The 20,023-nt window shown below is 37.8% G+C and overlaps 1 protein-coding gene across 1 annotated transcript in view; it reads right to left on the reverse strand.

Annotated features, from left to right (window-relative positions):
- Positions 1-17,193, reverse strand: part of MCMDC2 (minichromosome maintenance domain containing 2) — a 40,792-nt gene extending 23,599 nt beyond the window's left edge. Inside the window, exons 1-9 of the mRNA XM_027127967.1 lie at positions 16,327-17,193; positions 13,721-13,913; positions 13,503-13,633; positions 13,366-13,425; positions 11,329-11,524; positions 10,596-10,718; positions 10,371-10,475; positions 5,968-6,093; positions 3,757-3,994 (exon numbers count right to left, since the gene is read on the reverse strand). Of these exons, the coding sequence (XP_026983768.1) occupies positions 3,757-3,994; positions 5,968-6,093; positions 10,371-10,475; positions 10,596-10,718; positions 11,329-11,524; positions 13,366-13,425; positions 13,503-13,633; positions 13,721-13,814 (1,073 nt within the window). The 5' untranslated portion in view covers positions 13,815-13,913; positions 16,327-17,193. The remainder of the gene's footprint in view (positions 1-3,756; positions 3,995-5,967; positions 6,094-10,370; positions 10,476-10,595; positions 10,719-11,328; positions 11,525-13,365; positions 13,426-13,502; positions 13,634-13,720; positions 13,914-16,326) is intronic.
- Between the last annotated feature and the right edge of the window lie 2,830 nt (positions 17,194-20,023).

Consider the following 20,023-nt stretch of genomic DNA (forward strand, 5'->3'; position numbering starts at 1 on the left):
TACTGATACAAGGTCACAGAGTAAAAGATCCAAATACAAAAATCAATTGTATCTCTATATACTCACAGCAAATATTTGAAAAATAAAATTAATAAAACACTACCATTTTTCATAGCATCAAAAATACCAAATACTTAGAAATCAACTTAAATTATGTGCATGACCTTTACAAAACATTGCTGAAAGAAATTAAGATTTAAATAAATGGAGATATATACCAGATTCACAGATTGGAAGACTCAACATTGTTAAGATGTAAATTCTTCCCAAATTGATTTATAAGTTAAATGCAGTTCCATCAAAATCCTTAAAGGCTCTTTTGGGGTGATGGGGATGGAGGCTGGTATTAACATATAGATTCTAAACTTTTTTTTTTTTTTTACGGTACGCGTTGTGGCCTCTCCCATTGCAGAGCACAGGCTCCGGACGCGCAGGCTCAGCGGCCATGGCTCATGGGCCCAGCCGCTCCGCGGCATGTGGGATCTTCCCAGACCGGGGCACGAACCTGTGTCCCCTGCATCGGCACGCAGACTCTCAACCACTGCGCCACCAGGGGAGCGATTCTAAACTTTATAAGAAAATGTAAATGACCTAAAATAGTGCAAACAAATCTTAAAAATGAAGAATAAAGTTGCACTACCTGATTCAAAACTTAATATAGAGCTACAATAATCAAGAATGTGAGGCATAATTATAGACATAAAGGTCAAAATAACAGAAAAGAACGTTTAAATAGATATATACCCAGTTCAATTTTACACCTAAAATTGTTTATAACCAGTTTATAACCACTGTTTATAACCAGTTCAACTAATTTGCAACATTGGTAGCAAAGCAATTCAATGGGGAAAGGAAAGTCTTTTAAACAAATGGTATGGAAAAATTAGATAAATGCATAGGAAAAATATTAATCTTGGCTCCTACCTTGTATCACATACAAAAATTGACTTGTAATAGAAAACAGACCAATGTAAAAACAAATACTTCTAGAAGAAAACATAAAAGAATATTTTCATGACCTTGGGGTAGACAAAGATTTCTTAAACAGAACCCAGAAAACACTAAACATAAAAGAAAATAATAACCTAAACTAAAAGGACTGCTCATCAAAGATATCTTTAAGAAAATAACTCAAGCTTTAGACTGGGAGAAAAATTTCATGATACATATGTGACAATGGATGTGCATCTGGAAGAGCCCCATTTAAAAGTGAACAAAGGACTTGACACTTCAGAAAAGGAGATACATGAGTAACTAATAAGCACATGAAAAAGAGCTTGAATCAGTAGTCATCAAGGAAATGCAACTTAGAACTGTAGTGAGACACCATTTCACATATACTAGAATGGCTAAATTGAGAAAGACTGACCACACTGGATGTTGGTGAGGATAGAAACAACTGGAACCTTAACTCATTGTTAGGAATGTAAAATTGTAAAACCACTTTAAAAAACTGTTTGGCAGTTTCTTATAAAGTTATATAAACCTACCTTATGACACAATAATTCCACTCCTAGGTATTTACCCAAGATAATAAAAACCTAAGTCTACAAAAAGACTTAAATACAAGAGATGTTTATAGCAGCCTTACTTATATAGTCAAAACATGCAAAACCCAGGGCTTCCCTGGTGGCGCAGTGGTTAAGAATCCACCTGCCAATGCAGGGGACATGGGTTCAAGCCCTGGTCCAGGAAGATCCCACATGCCTTGGAGCAACTAAGCCCGTGCGCCACAACTACTGAGCCTGGACTCTGGAGCCTGCGAGCCACAACTACTGAGCCCATGGGCACAACTACTGGAGCCCATGCTCTGCAACAAGAGAGGCCACTGCAATGAGAAGCCCACACACCGCAACTAAGAGTAGCCCCTGCTCGCTGCAACTAGAGAGAGCCCACGCGCAGCAATGAAGACCCAAAACGCAGCAAAAAACCCCCACAAATCCATTCATTGATTCATTCATCAAATAGCAATTGATCATCTTCTGTGTGCCATGCCCTGTCCTAGGACTTTGCTTTAATAATGAAAAAAAAAACAAAACAAAACATGCAAAACCCAAATGTCTATCACGAGGAGAACAGATAAACAAATTCTGGTATATTCATATAATGGAACACTACTCATCAATAAAAACAATGAACTTCTGATACACACAACAGGGCCAATCTCAAAAACATGTTAAGCGGGGCTTCCCTGGTGGCACAGTGGTTGAGAGTCCACCTGCCGATGCAGGGGACGCCGGTTCGTGCCCTGGTCCGGGAAGATCCCACATGCCGCGGAGCGGCTGGGCCCGTGAGCCATGGCCACTGAGCCTGCGCGTCCGGAGCCTGTGCTCCGCAACGGGAGAGGCCACAACAGTGAGAGGCCCGCGTATCACAAAACAAAAAACAAAAAACATGTTAAGCGAAAGAAGCTAGACCCAAAAGAGTGTGCACTGTATGATCCTAGTTATACGAAGTTCAAAAACAGGAAGATTAACCTATGGTGATAGAAATCACCCGTGGAGATAGGAACTAATTGGAAGAGAGAATGAAGGACCTTTCCAAGGTAAAGGAAAATGGAAATGTTCCATATCTTATTGAGGTGATGGCTATAGGAGTGTATGTCATCTGTCAAGACTCATCGAATTGTATACCTAAGATCTGATTACTTCACTTTATTTATGTAAATTTTACCTAAAAAACAAAACAAAACACCAAATCTCTCATACAGCCCCAAATACCACAGGAAAAGATTAATGACAAACAGAAAAAGAGACAAAGGCTTTAATTTACAAGAGGTATCACAAATCAGTAAGAAATAAACAACTTAATTTAAAAAATGGACAATGGTCAAGGAGTTCATAGAAAAATAATAAAAAGTGTTTAACAAATTCTAAATGATGCTAAAACTTACTTCTAGTTAAAGAAATGCAAATTAAAATAAAATACCACTTTCCATCCATCAAATGGCAAAATTTTAAAGTTTGATAATACCCAGTGTTGGTGAGGCTGTTAGGAAACAAATATTCTCATGCTCATTAGTGTAAGATTAAATTGGTGCAATCTGTAGCAGTTAGTACTATACTTACATTGTGATTTAATTTTAATTTTAGCAAAACATCATCTGTCCAATTAAGTTAGAGCTAATTTGAATTTTATTTTTTTAATTTAAAATTCATTCTATAAATTTGTTTTTGCTTTATATTTGCATACATGATTTTAATATATGAAGCTTATTCCTAGCTTTTTGCACATTTAAGTAACTTTTTAAAAAGGGTACTTGCTAGTGGGGAGCCCCAATATGCTGAGTAGAGGCTTACTCCAAGGTTAGAGTGACACCCCCAAAACAGTAATTTTGGCACTTTTAACAGCCTTATTTGGGCACAGTGAATCAATACTATTGAATGGAATCTTGAAGAAAAAGAAGAAAACAGCTTGTTAGCTCTAGCGGGGAGATTATTTTGAAGTGAAAACAAAGTACAAAAGCAGAACACTGATCTAGGGAATGGAGGACAAGGAAGCCTGCAAAGGAGCCATTTATTTAAAAAGGTCTGAGTGGGGAAACAAGTTGAAACTTTGAGTGGTTAGATTCTCAAAATGTTGAAAGCAAATATCCCATTTCTCAATTCATGTTTTAAAAAGTTTTGAACTTCATTGATAAAAGTTTATTTAAATATTTATACGGCTCAGATAAATTCCAAATATTTGTCTTGTAATAATGCTCATGGAAAAGATGTATGCAAATCTGTGACCAATTCATAATGTCATATATTTTACCTGTCTACGAGTAGAATATCACTTGTTATAATTAAAAGATCCAGGCAATCTTCCAGTTCCTTGTTACGGTCACTTGTCTGTACTAGACTCATCAACAAACAGAGCTTGAGCAAATTGTAAGTCCCAGGAGGAACAATTTGTGATGCAAAGACATTGGCAAGTATTGCTGTAAACTTCCAGTACGAGCTGGAAGTCAAAGAGAGGAGACACCTGAAATTGTCGCTAATTCCTGAAGGAACTGAAAGTAAATATTACATATATGTTAAAAAGAGTTTTTTAAAACAAGAAAATGATATTATAGACATCTAATTCCATTTATCTAAAATATTATCAAATTGCGGTTCTTTTAATGATGCCACATTCAAATTATTACAATGATATTAAATTATGATCAGAGGTCACTCTGGTCTATCATTTCAATCCCAAGGAATGCAGTAAGAGGAAGCAGTCAACCTTTGTGCCCACATAGACTGGCTGTGGGTTGCAAGCAAATCTCTCATTTTTTTCCTTTTAAGACCTATGTGAGCAAAGCCAGATCATGGGGCTCTTGTGCTGCAGTGTTTGCTTCTACATATCTATGTTTGAAATATTATCACCTTTAGTGAGGTCTAAAAAGCAGAATGGGAAATATTTGATTATTGCTATTAAAAGGGGAGATTTATACTCTACTACTTCAACATATACTGTAACATTCTAGACCTTCTCCACTACCTTATTCTGTCCAACTCCTGAAAGAGATGAGTGTTTTAATCCAGTTAGTCAGTTTGGGAGAAACAGCTGCGCACATGTAACCCAGTCCCTTTCTCCTTCCTCTTAGGCTGTCATCACAGGGCAATGATTTCTTCTACTCATCGATGCCCATGGACCAAGGGAGGCCTACATTAGTGTAGCTCTTGCCACATTTGGGTGGTTAAATCTGCCTAATTCTGGAGGTCAGCAGGAGAAAGTACACTTCACCTACATATATATCATGTTCTGCCACCAAATCAGTAAATCTTAAAGCACTTCACAGCAGAAAATATTTTAAATATCTTTAAAATGCCTATTGTTCATTAGTAGTTTCTTTCTTCAATATTTTTATTCTTTTAAGAAGTTTTTCTCAGGAATTCCCTGGTTGTCCAGTGGTTAGGACTCTGTGCTTCCAATGCAGGGGGCATGGGCCCGATCCCTGGTCGGGGAACTAAGATCCCCACAAACCACACATCGCAGCCAAAAAATAAATAAATAAATAAAGCTTTCTCCTCAAAATAAGCAGAGATATCTAGAATCCATTGCATTTAAATTCAACTTGGGCCTCTGTTATTGCAGATGGTTATCTAGGGAATAGAAAAAAAAATCTAACTTCATTATTTAAGATTTAAATAGCCTGTCCTGTATTTAGATATTTGTGTGCCAAGTTAAGAGTAGGTCTGCTCTCCGCTTTTGTTTACTTAATTCTTAATTAGGTTGCAAGGAAATTATCAGTAATAAGGGTGATATTTTGGGGACCAACTGCCTTTCTCTTTTGTCTTATTTCTCGATTGGTTCAAAACTCAGCTGAGGAAAAGGATGCCATTTTATTTGGCTCTTTTTCTCAGACCACAACAGTTACTTAGTTAGAAAACAAAGGGCTGGATAGAAAAACCTTTTAACTAATCTCTAACTCTTGGCATCTTAAAACATTTTTCTTGTTGGTAATTATTAAAAAAAAAAAAAAATCTAGGGGCTTCCCTGGTGGCGCACTGGTTGAGAGTCCGTCTGTCGATGCAGGGGACACAGGTTCGTGCCCTGGTCCGGGAAGATCCCACATGCCGTGGAGCGGCTGGGCCCGTGAGCCATGGCCACTGAGCCTGCGCGTCTGGAGCCTGTGCTCCACAACGGGAGAGGCCACAGCAGTGAGAGGCCTGCGTACCACCAAAAAAAAAAAAAAAAAAAAAATCTAAATAAGGTTTAGCCAAAAGAAAGGAGTCCTTCCTGTGGGCAAGGTTTCACATTATCTTGCTTTATTTCCTTTGCAGCATTTATTATCTAAAATTGTCTTATTAATTAGTTTACAGATTTATTGACTGTCTACCATATGATTTAAGAGTAGGAACCCTGACTGTCCTCATCACAACTGTATCCCTAGTGCTTTGAAGAGTGTCCAGCACATAGGCAACCAATACTTATTTCCTGAACAAATGGATTTAAATTTAAATATTTGTTAATATATGATACTAACATTTTTCTTACCTTTTGGATTGAAAAAAGTGATACTATTTGCCTCTATACAGAGAGCAGTTTGTGATGTTTTTACACAGGTTGGAATTCCAATAATCTTATACTCATTTCCTATATTCATTTCATTCACTAATTCATCTAAAATTGTTAAACACAAAAGAAAATAACTATTTACTAAACGAAACTTTTACATGATCATATGGTTCAAAGATCTAAAACCAGTAACAATTCAGTAGTTCAATTAGTTGCTAAGTATTTACTTTTGTTTAGTATAATATGCATATTGAGTGGCATTAATACCAATACTGTCAAAGTGACTATACTAACCAAGGCAATCTACAGATTCCATGCAATGCCTATAAAATTACCAGTGGCATTTTTCACAGAACTAGAACAAAAAAATCTTAAAATTTGTATGGAGACACAGAAGACCCCAAATAGCCAAAGCAATCTTGAGAAAGAAAAACAGAGCTGGGGGAATCAGGCTTCCTGACTTCAGACTATACTACAAAGCTCTAGTCATCAAAACAGTATGGTACTGGCACAAAAATAGAAATATAGCTCAATGGAACAGGATAGAAAGCCCAGAAATAAACCCATGCACCTATGGTCACTTAATATATGACAAAGGAGATAAGACTATACACTGGAGGAAAGACAGTCTCTTCAGTAAATGATGCTGGAAAAACTGGACAGCTACATATACATAAATGAAATTAGAACATTCTTTAACACCATACACAAAAATAAACTCAGAACGGATTAAAGACCTAAATGTGAGACTGGACACTATAAAACTCTTAGAGGAGAACATAGGCAGAACACTCTCTGGCATAAATCACAGCAATATCTTTTTCGATCCATCTCCCAGAGTAATGGAAATAAAAACAAAAATAAACAAATGGGACCTAATTAAACTCAAAAGCTTTTGCACAGCAAAAGAAACCATAAACAAAATGAAAAGACAACCCACAGAATGGGAGAAAATATTTGCAAATGATGTGACTGACAAGGGATTAGCCTCCAAAATTTACAAACAGCTCATGCAGCTTAATATCATCAAAACAAACAACCCAATCAAAAAATGTGCAGAAGACCTAAATAGACCTTTCTTCAAAGAAGACATACAGATGGCCAAGAAGCACATGAAAAGATGTTCAACATTGCTAATTATTAGAGAAATGCAAATCAAAACTACAATGAGATACCACCTCACACCAGTCTGAATGCCTATCAACAAAAAAATCCACAAACAACAAATGCTGGAGAGGGTGTGGAGAGAACGGACCCCTCCTACACTGCTGGTGGGAATGTAAATTGATACAACCACTATGGAGAACAGTATGGAGGTTCCCTAAAAAACTAATAATAGGACTACCATATGATCCTGCAATCCCACTCCTGGGCATATATCTGGAGAGAAACATGGTCCGAAAGGATGCATGCACTCCAATGTTCATTGCAGCACTGTTTACAATAGCCAAGACACGGAAGCAACCTAAATGTCCATCGACAGAGGAATGGATAAAGAAGATGTGGTACATATATACAATGGAATATTACTCAGTCATTAAAAAGAGTGAAATAATGCCATTTGCAGCAACATGGATGGACCTGGAGATTGTCATACTGAATGAAGTAAGTCTGACAGAGAAAGGGAACTATCATATGATATTGCTTATATGTGGAATCTAAAAAGAAATGATACTAATGAATTTATTTACAAAACAGAAACAGACTCACAGACTTAGAGAACGAACTTATGGCTACCAGGGGGGACATGGGGGGAGAAGGGATAGTTAGGGAGTGTGGGACTGACATCTACACACTGCTGTATTTAAAATGGATAACCAACAAGGACCTACTGTATAACACAGGGAACTCTGCTTAATACTATGTAACAACCTAAATGGGAAAAGAATTTGAAAAAGAATAGATACATGTGTATGTATAGCAGAATCACTTTGCTGTACACCTGCAACTATCACAACATTGTTAATCAACTATACTCCAATATAAAATTAAAAATTAAAAACAAATAAAACCAGCAACAATTTAGTAGTTCAGTTAGTTGCTAAGTAGTTACTTTTGTTTAGTATACTATGCATATTGAGTGGCATTAATAATATAAATTGGGAAAATTTTGTTGCTGATAAATTTTGATACTTATAGGTGATGAATTAACTTCAAGAAGCATGTGACATAGCAACTAGATAGTCTCCTATAACAGTCAAAAGGCAAAATAAGATCATTGTGTTTAAAATGAAACATCTTTCCATTAAATGACAAGAGATGTTAATAAAAATGACCTTATAAGTAATAATTTTATTTGGGAAGAAAATCATTTTAAAAAGTATTATTCACAGTCTATAATATAGGCAAGTCACTTTTATACACATTATCTAATTGTAAACTATAAGACAGATATTGTTATCCCCACTTTATATATGAAGAAACTGAGAGGTTAAGTGATTTGCACCAGGCTAAGTAGTTAAGTAGCAGAACTGAAATTCCCATCTGGGTCTGCCCATGTCTAAAGTCTACCCAGCACAGGGAACTCTACTTAATGCACTGTGGGAAGGAAATCCAAAAACGAGGGGATACATGTATATGTATAGCTGATTCATTTTGCTGTACAGTAGAAACTAACACAACATTGTAAAGCAACTATGCTCCAACAAAAATTAATTTAAAAAAAAGAAAAACAAATACCGTCAATGAAAATGTATCCATTTGTAATACAAATAAACTCTTTTGAATCAAAATAAATAAATAAATAAAGTCTACCCAAAAGACAATTTACTAGGTTCCTCTCTCACCTCTACAGACTGAGCAAAGCTTTTGCACAAGTTCAAAATTTATTCTAAAAAACATACGCTAAAAATCTTGAGCCTCCATTATACAGTTAGAATTTGGATGGTTGTGAAACTATGAAAGAAAGGCTTACAAGGAGGAGCAAGGATTAACTTCCCTCTGTGATCAAACACTGATCTCCATTTCTTTCCTCCTCTCTGTTTCTCTCTCTATCTCTCTGTCTCTCTGTCTGTTTTAGAGCCGGAGAGCATATTGATATACCCTGTAGAACTAGATGGGAAGAATCAGCCCCAAGATTTGAGAAAATAAAAACCCCAAACCAAATAAACAAGCATTCCCCCTGTCCCACCCCCCAAAAAACCCATGAAGGATACAGTATGAATTACAAGGAGAAAATTAAAGCAAATCATTTTTCAACTGTTCCTTGGAATCATGGATGTGTCCTGAAGTCAAGAAAGGGTCAAGAGGAAGGCTAGGAGGCTGGGAAGTCTGGGTGCCTCTGCTGAGAACCCCCAAAGGCCTGCTTTTATTAATTTAACTTTTAAAAATGTATTTGGGTTCTATTAAGAGTTTATTAGAAGAAAGGGTTTTCTACTAAAATATAAGTTGGATAGTCACTTAAATTTCTATATTGTAATGTATGGTTTGTATATAATAGAATTAAGTAGTTAAAATCATAGACTTTGAAGCTAGAATGCCTGAGTTTGAATCATGGCTGTGCCATGTACTAGCTGTGTAACCTTGGAAAAGTTACTTAACTTCTCTGTGTGTCCATTTCTACACTGTAAAATGGAGATAACAATAGAACCTACTTGAAAGAGTTGCTGTGACTAAATGAGTTAATATATGTAAAAGTGCCTGGCACATAGTAATTGATATTAAAAATTACCTATTATCATCTGGGCTTACATGCCTGACTTGGCCTTGCCAGGCCATGGTGAAAGACTTCTTGTTTGAGTCTCTGCTTTCTAACCCTTGAGTTTCCTACACATGGTTGACATTCAAGATCTCTCCTTACGAAAAGTTTAATTCTTCCAATTTTAGCCCAAGAAAAGAGACTGAACCCCATCCTCATTTTCACAGTTCTGGCTTCTCAACTATGACTCACTCTTCCATGGGTGATTGATACTGATAATGATTTCCTCCTTTATGGCAGAATCTGTCTACTCACAGGTCTTTACCCATGCAGTTCTCAACAGTTAATCATATGTCAATGCTCATTCATTGATTTAACAAACATTTATTGAGTTTTTACTATGTGCAGTAAAAAACCCAAGTCCCTACCCTCCTGAAGCTTATAGTTTAAAACAATAACTCCAATATTTATATAAGACATACACATACAATAATGGGAGATTATTACTGTAAATAATTGTGACCCTGAGACTTAGCATAGTGCTTGAGACATAGCAGGTGCTAATATCTTAAGTGAATGTTGTATGACTGAATGAATAATTGCTACATTAGCTAAATATGACTCTTTAAAATACTCAAGAAAGAGAAGACCTATTATTTTCAAGCTTTTGAAGTACCATTTATAATATATAAGCATAAACAAGTCAATTATATAGTTTATATATTTTAGTGCAAATAGAACTTACCTCTGAGGAAGACTGTGAGAGATTGAAACCTAAATGGCTGGTTGTTAGAATATCCTTGAAAAGCACGAAGTGCCTTTGTGGTAATTATTTCAACTATCTGTTTATCTTAAGGCAAAGAGTAAAAAAGAATCAGTTATTAGAATATATATTCAATTTAATTTCCACATTAAAATATCAGACATTATTTTAAAAATTGTAATTATAAAACATAAATGCATTTTTTACCACCAAGTACTCTAAATTTTCTGTCTTCTTGAAGTGAAGATGAACATAGATTACATAAAAAGTCATTTCTTATTGTTGCAGACTCTGTAGCACCAGGTACATGCACTCTTATATACTGAAATCCTGAAAGAAAACAGTTAAGCTAAATTTGCCTTCAGATTTAGCTTTCCATTTTCAACCCTTTAAAATGAATCTAATTCAACATACAATTAAATCAGTTTTGCATGTGGGTTCATAGCAGTTCAATTAACATTTATTGCATGGCTATTTCTTGCCAGGCACTGGTGATATGGATACTTAAGCACACAATTTCAATAGGTGGCAATAAGAAACAGATAATTTCAATATGCAGTATTCATATACAAAGTGTTCAGAGAGAAGAGAGGAGAGGCATCCAACCCAATAAGAGGTGGGGATGAATGGAAAAGATGTCCTGGAAGTTAAGCCAAAGGGTTGAGAGAGGACATTACATGGAGAGGGAACAGCATGAACAGTCATGAAACAGCGTGTGAGAAAAACAAGTACTTCAGCAACACAAGAGCATCTGTTAAATTATAGGGGAGAGGTGTGGAAGAAAGAACGAATTTCAAGATTATGCAAAGCAGACTTGTAAACATTAGGAGACACCTAATTTTACTCCATTCTTTCTATGCTGTGAATGTTTTTTAACTAATTGTAAACATGATTTAAGATTAGACGATAAATTGCTTTGATTTTACATTTTAATATTTACCTTTTGAAAGAGGGCATGCTTCATCTGAACAAAGAAATCTTGCACCTTGTGTATACTTGGTTACAGTTGTCATTGCAATCACAATTCCTTGCATCATATAAAATCTTTGAGATGTATAATCAAGCGGAAACTCACAAAGATCAAGACTATAACTTGGCAGAGGAGGTAAATGTGTTAACTTCAGCAGTATATTAATCTAATAAGAACACAAAAATAGTATTAATAAAAATTGCAGATCCAATTGGACTTACATTACAATATAGTAAGTATATTTGTAGGTTAAATCAAACAGATAATTTGTTAGTAGTATTAGGAAACAATCTTTTGAGCATTAAGAGAAAAGTGATTTAAATATAAAATTAAAGATGCAAAATCCTTATAATCTGATATTTTAATTGAAAATATCATTATGAACTCATTTTTCTTTAAAAATACACATTTCTTGCTATATTCACTGGAAAGACTTATTTATAAAACAATGACAACTCAATAGCAACAAACACTTCTAGTGCCCAGATCTCTAAATATAATTTCTCATGAAAAGGAACCAGAGCTCCTTAGGGGAAATGGCTGATTCCATGGGGCAGAAAATGCACCAGATGGACCTCCTTGTACATCTCCTTGTGATAGAAACCAGGGGGGCTTAGAAACTAATGAAATGTGTCAAAAGGACATAAGAACAAACTTTAAGGAGCTCCCAATGACCAAAGTTAGATAATATAGACATCAAAAAGAATGACAAAGATTCATTGAAACCTATCAGATATATTTAAAAATTCATGTAATTCCTCATAATTTAAAAAAGGAAAAACAAACAAAAAATATTGGTCATCATTGGAGGCTGTTATATTTCAACTCATCACTATGAAAATTTATAGATTGGAAAGAATCAAACATTCCTTCTACTTTTCCTGTACAAATTGTATTGCAGGGTAACCAAATAGTTGATGAGAGGAAAAACCTCTCTTACAGGATAGTTTCAGCCAGTAAATATAGAAAGTTTGCTAAAATTAGGAAAATCACAATTTTGAAACTCCTAATGAAATAATGGAATCTAGGCAGTGACTATCAATAGCTGCGAAAACCATTAGGTGACAGTTGATGGGAGACTGTATATTGGAGGAATCAGACTGACATCATCTGCACCCACTGCTCAACTGTGGCATTGCTAAAAGTGGGATAACAAATAGGACAGTTCTCCTAATGTAGGGCAGTATGAAACACATGACACTATGATATATTCTCATCAAAATGAGTTGAATTTGAATCTAAGCAAGTCTTTAGAGCCAACTTTTTTTTTCCAGAAATTTGGTGTCTAGGGGTATAAGTTAAACACTACAAGAACATAATCAGACAAGTCCAGATGAGACATTTTACAGGACAATTAACTAGCTTCTTCGAAAATTCAATGGCATAAAAAAGGAGGGGGAGGAAATGGCTCTAGATTAAAAGAGACTTAGGGAGATGTAAGAACCAGTTATAATGTGTGTACCTTGTTTTAGTCCTGACTTGAACACATCAATTGTGAGACAGCCTTGAGACCCCGACTGGGTAAATTTCAATATGGACTGGATATTAGATGATACCAAGTAATTATTATTTTTTTTGTAAATGGTAATAATGGCATTGTGGTTATATAACAAAAATGTCCACAATTTTTAGAGGTTGATACATACCGAAGTATGTAGGGGTAAAATACAGAATGTATTTTAAAGATTTGCTTTAAAACATTTCAGAAAAAAAGTGACGATGCCAGTATGGCAAAATATTGCAAACGATTAAATCTGCGTGATAGATATATGGAGGTTCACTGTATTATTCTCTTTATTTGGGGGTATGTTTGAAATGTTTTATTATAAAAATGTTTAATGTTATAAGTGATAAAACAGGAAGTAAAGATGCATATGTAAGATAATTTATTAAACTTTGAAAATATGTTTAAACAAAAAATATATATGAATATAAAAATATTTATTTACAAGGTATCTTGAAAGTATTGTGCCTTAGTTTTCTTTGTTAAATTTAACTAAAACTTACTTGAGTTTCAGTCTGTAATTGTTCAATTAATGAGAGAGTCTTAACAGCAATAAAACAGACCTGTGATTTCAAACAAAAAATCAAAGAAGTTAGCAAAAATTCCATGTGGCATAAAATTATCTCTTTCTTTAACTTACTGATTGAAAAACTTGAGCAGCTTTTAAAGGCTGGTGTAAAATATGATTTCCAAGTTCAGCATCCAACTCAATAATATCAGAGGGATTTATTAAAATACTGAATCGATAGACAGCATAACTTTGTTTTGAATCTGTAAAAATACACAAGTATAAAAATGAGGACAGTTATACGTAGGACTTTAAAGTTTCTAAAATAAAGTCAACTTTGCTGAACATACCACTGTAGGATTTGCAACTGTCTATGAACTTTTGGAGGCCTCCACTTCTGTCAAGATAGATAAGGGCTGCCTCTTTCATTTTTAGATTTGACATTTTCTCCTAGTTAATGATTCTTCTCTTTTACTGAATGATTAAACCACAGCTGCTGGTGAAGACTACAGAGAGTGAAATTCATAGAAAAGACAGGAACACCTAGAAATAAAATAAAAGTTACATTTAAGGATCTATGATAAAACTGTTTAAACTATTAAATGTAAAATTGAGGGTGAAATAAAATGAGGTAAAATTTCCAACTTAAAAAATTCCTGGGAGTTCCCTGGTGTCCTAGTGGTTACGATTCCAGGCTTTCACTGCCATGGCCTGTGTTCAATCCCTGGTCCGGGAACTGAGATCTGGTAAGCCGTGCAGTGCACAAAAAAAAAAATCCTACTCAAAGAGAAACAAAACTGGTTTCTCTTGCCAAATGATATTTTTATCAACACTAGGTTATGAGCCTCTCCATAAGATTTCAAATTTAAGAACAGGAGCCTCAAATGTCTCTCTACAGAGTAGGTATACCAAAAATGCTTGTTGAAACTAATATTGGATAATGAGGTCCCCTTGCAGGCGTTGTTTAAAAAAATGAAAGTAGTAAAAGCTGTTTCACAAATTCAATATAAGTAACAAAGTATAGCTAGCCTAAGAAGTCTGAAAACCTGGATCTAGATCCCGCATTTGCTAGTTGCTATGGGTAAATCACCCAACCTCTCTTGGTTCATCTGTAGGAAATTAAGGGGTTGTATTAGATGATAAGGCCTCTTCTGGCTTTAAATTTTCTATCAGTGACCAACATAAAACACTAAACCATAGTAATGAGAGTGGAATACGTAAAATTCATTTAAAGACAGCAAACACCAATTGGAAACAATATATGCCAAACATTGTATTAGGGTCTAGGGATAAAATTGAATCCTGCCTTCAATGGCTGCCAATTTAGAGGAGTCAGAAATAATGACTATCACATGTATTCATTATCAAGTATTTATTGAGCATTTACTATTTATTGGGTATCAGACTGTCCTAGGCACTGGGGATACAAAGATCAGTAAAATATAGTCCCTACTGTTCAGAGAGGACAGTGAGGGAAAATAGATATGTAAAAAATTATAATTCTGTACAACTTACGTGCTATTAAAGAAATATTAATGTACTAGAGAGCACAGAAGGAACAACATACACGAAACAGCTCACAAAATTTGGGGTCATCCTCGTGTAGGGGTCATAATATTTTCTATTGTTTTAGGACATTTTGATTTAATACAGTGGGGACATAGACATGAAGTGATAAATTCTACTTTAAAGGTGACATTTGATAGGTAAGATGTCACTAATTGAAGGAGAGGTGAAGAGAGGAAGAGAAAGTTTTCCAAGGAGACAGGTAATCCCCCTTCCCCTAATTTTCAGACCCACACTGTTGAATCCATACCCCTGCTCCTTGGAGTTCAGGTCACTTTCCAAAGAAAAGTAATCGAGACTGTCCTTCTCCCTGTTATATGGCGGGGGGTGGGGAGGGGTGGAGGGACGCACGGGGGGAGGGAGCGGGGAGAGAAACTTCGGAGTTTATTTCTCTGTGGCCCTAAGTTCAACCATCTTAAAGTGTGTGCTGTGTTCAGAACGTTCCATCTGCGCTTCATGAGAACATAAGGTTTCCGGGGCCGAATGAAGGGAGGCTGCTAAAAAGGAAATGGCTGGGTGGAGCTCAACCAGATTGAAAATTTTTGAAGTCCACGATGATTATACAGACAAAGGGAAACCATCAAAGTTTTTAACAGGTGAGTAATATGGTCAGATTTTTATTTTGTAAATCAGTACTTGCCGCCAGTGCGGAAAGTGGGTTGGAATAGAGGAAGAAGTGTCAATAATCAGTTTCTAAGTATTGAAAATAGTCCTGGGAGATGGATGGCCCAATCTAGGGCATTAGGGGTGAAATGGAATGGAGGGGCTGGATTCCGGACATTTTTTTTTAAAAGATTTCACCCTGGACATGGTATCCGGTCTGTGAGGGTGGGTGGATGATGCCGCTCTAATGGAAATATGGAAGCCAGGAGAAGACGAGGGAAATAATAAGGTAAAGCTCCTTTGAAATATGCTGACTCTGACGGGCTCCTGGGACATCCAGACAGAAGCACTGGGGCGACATAAACCAGGGCCTGGCGTTCAGGAACTTAAAAAAGGCTAGAGAGAACGCTGCTCTGGGCATCACCTGGGTAAAGCGGGCGTCGTCCTGGGAGGGGATGCATTTCCAAGGTATGGGAAAGTGGAGGAAAAGACATGGACGCCTTTGGAAAAGCACCCAATAAGCGAACCGGGATAAAATTCTACAGGTCTTCCCACAGCCTAAAGAACCCAAGTGTTGGTTCCCTTGAAACAGACGCGGGGGCGTGTCTTCTCTGAGGGCCGCGGCAGCAGGAAACCACCTCACAACCAAAGTGGATGGAAAGCGAATCCGGCCTCACACCCTGGGCTCCAGGACCTGTCCCACCCTTAGAAGCAACCTCCAGCACTGCGGACCCCAGCCCAGCAGTGTGTGACCCCCCCCCCCCCGCCCCCCGACTCTTACACCCACCGAGCTTCGCCCGTCGCGCGCCACCTCGAGCCCGAGCCCGGGAACCAGCAGGCCCACGCGCGCATGCGCGCACCCCCCAGCCGTTGTCTGCGTGGAGCCTTCCGGGACCGCCCCTTCCGGTCACCAAGGCAACTACCCTGACATGCCCTCCACCCTCTTTATTAATAGAGTCGCTCGTGCTTCCTCCCTGCAGGGCAAAGGATAGAGAGAAAGATAGAGACCCTCGGTTTTCGTTGTTATCGCAGGCCAAGGGTGTCCCTGTTTGTTTAAAAAAAACTTACTAAAAACTCTCCTGGTGGGAATGCCAAACGGTGGAGACAATTTGGAAAACTTTCCCTGATAAAGAACCACAGAGTTCTTTATATGACCCAACAATTGCATGTCACATATTACATATTATACATAGATAATATGAGAGGGAATATAGAACATATGTTGACACAAGTACTTATATGTGAATTTTTAGAGTATTGATGTTTATAGTATTATAATAGCCAAAAAGTGGAAACAACTGATAATTAGGTAAATAAAATGTGGTATATCCATACAACGTAATGTTATTTGGCCATAAAAAGGAATGAGGTCCTAATAATGTGCTACCACATGGATGACCCTTGGAAATACTATGTAAAGCAAAAGATTTAGCTAGATAGGAAAGGCCAAATATTGTATGATTCCGCTTATGTGCAATGTCCCAAATAGACAAATCTGAGAGAGAGAAAATAAATTAGTGGTTGCCTGGGGCTTAAGGGGTGGAGAGTGACTGCTATTGGGTATGTTTTGTTTTTTTTTCTTTTTAAAATTAAAAAAATTTTTTCTTTAATATACATAAAACTTACCACTTTAGGTTAAGAATCCGCCTGTCGGGCTTCCCTGGTGGTGCAGTGGTTGAGAGTCCGCCTGCCGATTCAGGGGACACGGGTTCGTGTCCCGGTCCGCGAAGATCCCATATGCCACGGAGCGGCTGGGCCCGTGAGCCATGGCCGCTGAGCCTGCGCGTCCGGAGCCTGTGCTCCGCAACGGAAGAGGTCACAACAGTGAGAGGCCCACGTACCACAAAAAAAAAAAAAAAAGAATCCTTCTGTCAATGCAGGGGACACGGGTTCGACCCCTGGTCCGGTTAGATCCCACATGCCGTGAAGCAGCTAGGCCCGAGCGCCACAACTACTGAGTACGCTCGCTAGAGCCTGCAAGCCACAACTACTGAGCCTGCGTGCCTAGAGCCCGTGCTCTGCAACAAGAGAAGCCACCGCAATAAGAGGCCCACGCACCACAACGAAGAGTGCCCCCATGGGGGCTTCTCTAGTGGTGCAGTGGTTGAGAGTCTGCCTGCCGATGCAGGGGACACGGGTTCGTGCCCCGGTCCGGGAAGATCCCACATGCCGCGGAGCGGCTGGGCCCGTGAGCCATGGCAGCTGAGCCTGCGCGTCCGGAGCCTGCGCGTCCGGAGCCTGTGCTCCGCAACGGGAGAGGCCACAACAGTGAGAGGCCCACATACCGCAAAAAAAAAAAAAAAAAAAGAGTAGCCCCTGCTCGACCCAACTAGAGAAAGCCTGCACATAGCAATGAAGACACAAAGCAGCCAAAAATAAAATAAATAAAATGAATAGATAAATACAAGAAAAATTAATTTAAAAAAAAAACTTACCACTTTAACTTTTTTTTTTTTTTTTTTTTTTTGTGGTACGCGGGCCTCTCACCGCCGCGGCCCCTCCCGTTGCGGAGCACAGGCTCTGGACGCGCAGGCCCAGCGGCCATGGCCCACGGGCCCAGCTACTCCGTCGCAGGCGGGATCCTCCCGGACCGGGGAACGAACCCGCGTCCCCATCGGCAGGCGGACTCCCAACCCCTGCGCCACCAGGGAAGCCCCACTTTAACCATTTTTAAGTGTACAGTTCAGCGATGTTAAGTACATCCACATTGTGGAACCTCACCACGATCCACCTCCAGAACTTTTTCATCTTCCCAAATGGAAACTTGGTCCCCGTTAAACAATAACTCCCCATTTCCAGGCTCCCCACTCTCCCACCTGCCCCTGACAACCAGCATGCTATGGTCTGTCTCTGTGAATTTGACTACTCTAGGTACCTCATGGAAGTGGCATCATACAGTACTTGTCCTTTGTGACTTACTTATTTCACTTGACAAAATGTTTCAAGGTTCATCCATGTCATAACACGTCAGTACTTCCTCTTAAAGGCCGAATAATTTTCCATTTTATGTATATACCACATTTTGTTTATCCACCCACACACGGTTTCTTTTCAAGGTGATGAAAACGTTCAAAATTGATTGTGGTGATAGTTGCACAACTCTGAAGAAACCAAAAGCCAGTGGATTTGACACTTCAAATGGGTTAATTCTAAGGTATGTGAATTAAATATCAATAAAGCTGTTAGCAAAAAACCAAAACTTGTGCTGAGTCCTCCCCCGTTAGTATTTCTTGGTGCAGTTATGCATGGGGGTGGGGCATCAAGAGGTGGAAGGTTGGACCACATGCCATGGAAAAGTAATTGAAGCCACCCCTTCAGTATTTAACAGGGTTGACAAAACACCACAGAATTTGTTTCTCTGGGGGGAATATAAGCTATATGAGTGACGAGGTGAGGAAAATATTTTGCTGAAGTAGAAATCAATTTGCAACAGCAAAGGGCTGTTAAAACTGTCTTGTACTACAATTCTGTGGTCATGAACACTATTGATATTTTAGATGAGAAGAACTAGGCTATGGTCTGCTGATGGATCTTGTGTTTTATGGTAGAATCAATTCTTCAAAAAGGCATTCATATATAGTTTAAAGTTTTGCAGGGGAACCCGTGTCCCCTGAATTGGCAGGCGGGTTCTTAACCACTGCTCCACAAGGGAAGTCCCGCCAATCTGTTTTTAATAAGGAAAGCAGCCGCTCCAGTCCTCCTTGGAAACCCTGAGGAGTCTTCTTTTTTCTCCCCTACCAATCAAATAAGAAGCACTGAAATTTTGATTCTAGATATCACTATCATTTTCAGAGAGTTTGCAATGTGCAGTAGTTGACTGAATACTTAAAAATTTAAGTGCAAAAAAAAATTTAAGTGCTTTTCTTATGTCTAACATATTTTAAAGTATTAAAACATAAAAACCAATTAGAAGATTCTACTGGACTTGGTTGATTTAAAACTACATTATTACTTTGGCATGGAAATGAATTGTTATGGTTAACTGATTAACCAAAACATTGATACACTGCTGTAAATACTCAGCATTTTATTATTACAGAATATCACTGAACATCACAAATTTTCAGTGGCACGTTGAGAATTAGAAGCCCCCCCAATAGGTTAAAATTTTAAATTTTAAAGTAGATATCCCATGTGTAAAACTAGTAACTTATGCAAGAAGCAACATTTATTTTTAGGTACACTCATATAGGGCATTTGTTAGGCAGATTCATAAAGATGAATACTTCATAAGTGATAGGTTCATTTTAATTTTTTAACTTGGGGGTGGTGGTGTGGAAGAGGACTGTTTTATGCAAATCAAAGTCCTTTCCCTTTCCATTCTCATCCCCTCTCCCATTTTTCTTTTTCAGCAGCTACACAGGACCTGCTCTCATGCTTTTCTTTATTTTTTTAGAGCAGTTTTTAGGTTCACAGCAAAACTGAGTAGAAGTTACAGAGTCCCCTCTGCCTTCCCTTCTTTTTCTAGTTTCCTAAGGTAGAAA

The sequence above is a fragment of the Aethalodelphis obliquidens genome, unplaced genomic scaffold, assembly GCF_003676395.1.
Source record: "Aethalodelphis obliquidens isolate GAN/ISIS:26980383/991018 unplaced genomic scaffold, ASM367639v1 scaffold33, whole genome shotgun sequence".
Taxonomy (NCBI): domain Eukaryota; kingdom Metazoa; phylum Chordata; class Mammalia; order Artiodactyla; family Delphinidae; genus Aethalodelphis; species Aethalodelphis obliquidens.